General features: G+C 30.9%; 1 protein-coding gene across 1 annotated transcript; it reads right to left on the bottom strand.

Moving 5' to 3' along the window:
* Positions 1 to 499: 499 nt before the first annotated feature.
* On the bottom strand, positions 500 to 2,649 carry LOC135137880 (leucine-rich repeat-containing G-protein coupled receptor 4-like). The gene is made up of 2 exons (XM_064067643.1): positions 2,518 to 2,649; positions 500 to 2,464 (listed from the first exon to the last, which is right to left on the bottom strand). The coding sequence occupies exon 2, from the start codon at positions 2,458 to 2,460 to the stop codon at positions 568 to 570; it is 1,893 nt and encodes a 630-aa protein (XP_063923713.1). The 5' UTR covers positions 2,461 to 2,464; positions 2,518 to 2,649; the 3' UTR covers positions 500 to 567.
* Between the last annotated feature and the right edge of the window lie 362 nt (positions 2,650 to 3,011).

Below are 3,011 nucleotides of genomic sequence, written 5' to 3'. Positions count from 1 at the left end.
TTCAAGGAATCCTGTCTAAGTTACCTAATGAACTGGTTAGCTATAACAACAAATGATTTAATTGTACTACGATTAGTGACTACTTCTAAAACATGGTTATCAAAAGTTTTCCATCATCAAAATTAATTCCAAGATTTTTATTAATGGAACAAGGGTACTTCAAAATATTAATACAACAACGTATCTGGATATGATAAACGATTTCGTAAACACCAATTTGCGATAGCATCAAGATTTTTTATAGTGCTGTATAATCTTCGATAATATTTATACTGATAACGATTTTTTTGTCCTAAAAAAAAAAACTCATAGTAGTTTGTAGTCTTTATTATATCTTTAATAAAGAGCTGAAATAGTTATGGCCGCAGATTTTACCCTTGAAAGATTCCAGATGACAAAATTAGCACACTCAATTTTTTTCATAGTTAAACACTATCTAAATCATGTCAAAAGGAACCAAAACGAAAGGACAACACCTCAGAAAAGTAAAAAAACACCATTATAAATAACATAGTTTATTATATTTTATATACAAACTTAGAGTACAACGATTTTATTAAAACTAACTTAATAATCAGAACACAGTTCTACTTGCGAAATTTGGTGATTATTCCTTGTCTTTCGAAAAGCCTTGAGATAAGTCAACATTAAATAAACCATAAAAATTAATAAAGAACACATGACAAACTGCAATATTATACTTATTGTCACTAAGCTATTACTAGTATTAACTGGTGGAGCTGCAACTAACGCAGATAATGCAGGTTTCTCACTAACCACACTTTTAGAACTATTGTAATCAGAAAAAAATTTGACAAAATTGGTTTCGTTGTAATTTTCCCTAAAGAACTTAACGAAATTAGAATTCTCAAAATCTTCGTTCAGGAAACGTTGAAATTCGAATTTGTTCAAAGTTTCGTTGAGAAGATTTTGAAATTCGTCGAACAACTGTTTCATTGAAACATCGGGGATATTTTCTTGCGACGAAATTTTATCATTTTGACAAGCAACGCCATGAAAATTTTCAACGTCATAAGAATTGCCTTCTTTGATAGTTATTCCCATTTGGTTTAAGGACTGACTCATTTGTATCAGTTGTCTACACTTCCAAGAATTACCGTTCAGTGAAATGTTCTTAAGCGAAGAAAGATGTTTACTCATATCGTCTACATCGAACGAAGAAATTTTGTTGAAACTGAAATCTACCAATTGCAGCTTTTGTAACGAGTAGAAATTGTAGGGATGCAACTCCAGGATTTTATTATAGGAGATGTCTAAAACTAGTAAAGATTTTAAATTTTCGAATGTTCCGTGTTGAAGTTCCTCCATAGAATTATTTGCAAGGGAAAGATACATTAAACTAGTTAAGTCTTTGAATAACCTTGGTTCAATTTTAGTAAGAGTATTACTCTGAAGGAATAAATATCGTAAACGTGACAAGTCCCGAAACGCATCTTTTTCGATTAGAGAAATATTATTGAAACCCAGGTGTATAACTAACATGGATTTTGAGTCGTTGAACAACGTATTGTTTACGATTTCCAACTGATTATTTGCCATATTCAGACTCAACAACTTTTTAAACCCACCATTTATAAACCTAATTTTGTTATTACTAAGATCAAGAGTGTCCACCTGAAAATTTTGAAAGTTTTCTAAAGTACTTAAGTTATTGTTAGACACATCTAGGGTTTCAACATTCCGAAATTTTGAAAAATCGACTCTGTCTAAATGACTCGATGTTAAATTTAAAACTTTCATAGTTGAATTCAACTCTGGCAAAATTGAAACGTCTTTCAAGGAAGTATTACCTAAATTTAGATAATTTAAACCTGTTAAAGGCAAATTTGGTACTTTAATTAAAGGATTTCCTGATAAATCTATATCCGACAACTGGCTTAATTTGTCAAAAATATTGTCGTCCAGTTGTGACAACTTGTTGTTCTGCAAGTATAACGTTTTCAGGTCAGACACACCCATAAGTGCATATTGTTCAATCCGCACTAAGTTATTTTCACTTAAATCTAAAATTTCCAACCGGTGTAAAGACGTGAATATTCCTTTTGAAATTTCAGACAAATTGTTATTGTCAAGGTACAACTCCTTCAGTTTCGTCAATCCAGTAAAGGCCCCCGGTAAAATGGTTTGAATGTGATTGTTGCTCAGAAACAACTTCAGGATCGTTGTAAACTTAGACAGCTCATTTGAATGAAGCGTGGTGATGTTAGAATCGTCGATTTTTAAAAACTGATCGTAGAATTGTTCTTTGTAATTCCAAAATATGTCACTAATGGTATAAATGTTGGAACAAGTAATCGTACAATTGATTGTTTGTACATAATAACTTGGGTATCGTCTTCTATACAAGTTGTAATTATAATCTGAGTTATTGCGACAAAAATTACTACATCCTAAACACTCCGTGACAAGAATAGGAAGGATTAAAAATATCAGTTTCATATTTCTGTAACACCATGATATTAAAATTAATTTAGTAAAAATTAAAAATGTACTTACTTCGAAAGCGGTACCAAATAGTACGATGTATTATATAAATTCACTGAAACTATACTAACTCAGTGTTAGGTTGTGTAGGAACTAAACAAAAAGTAATCAAGATGTGGGTGTTGTCTGGACATTTCCACCTGTCTATAACTTTATTTCATCACTTGAATCAGTTTTATCTAATCTGAACTCGTGTGTGTAAACAACCGTAATATAGGATTAAATCATCGAAGTATTCAATATAAATATAGACATTGCGGATAAACAATATCTTGTATATTAACTAGTTTGTTTAGACGCTTAAAATTAAAAAAAATCCGTAAATGTTAAATTCAAGCTTGGTGCTTATAATTTGTGGGATTTATCTGAGATCAAATTGGTTTCAGCATGCTGTTTTTTTTATCCATCATTCTTGTTTTATTTTCTTCACTTTCGTGCGTTTTTCTTTTCCCGTTCTCTCTATCTTTTTGTTTGTTAGTGTTGTGCTTCACAGCACTTTTTTGATC

This window comes from Zophobas morio, unplaced genomic scaffold, assembly GCF_036711695.1.
Source record: "Zophobas morio isolate AGI-343-1 ecotype UQ-CSIRO unplaced genomic scaffold, CSIRO_AGI_Zmor_V1 ptg000030l, whole genome shotgun sequence".
Classification (NCBI taxonomy): domain Eukaryota; kingdom Metazoa; phylum Arthropoda; class Insecta; order Coleoptera; family Tenebrionidae; genus Zophobas; species Zophobas morio.
The sequence above is the reverse complement of the archived record's forward strand: the minus strand, read 5'-3'. Positions and strand labels throughout refer to the sequence as shown.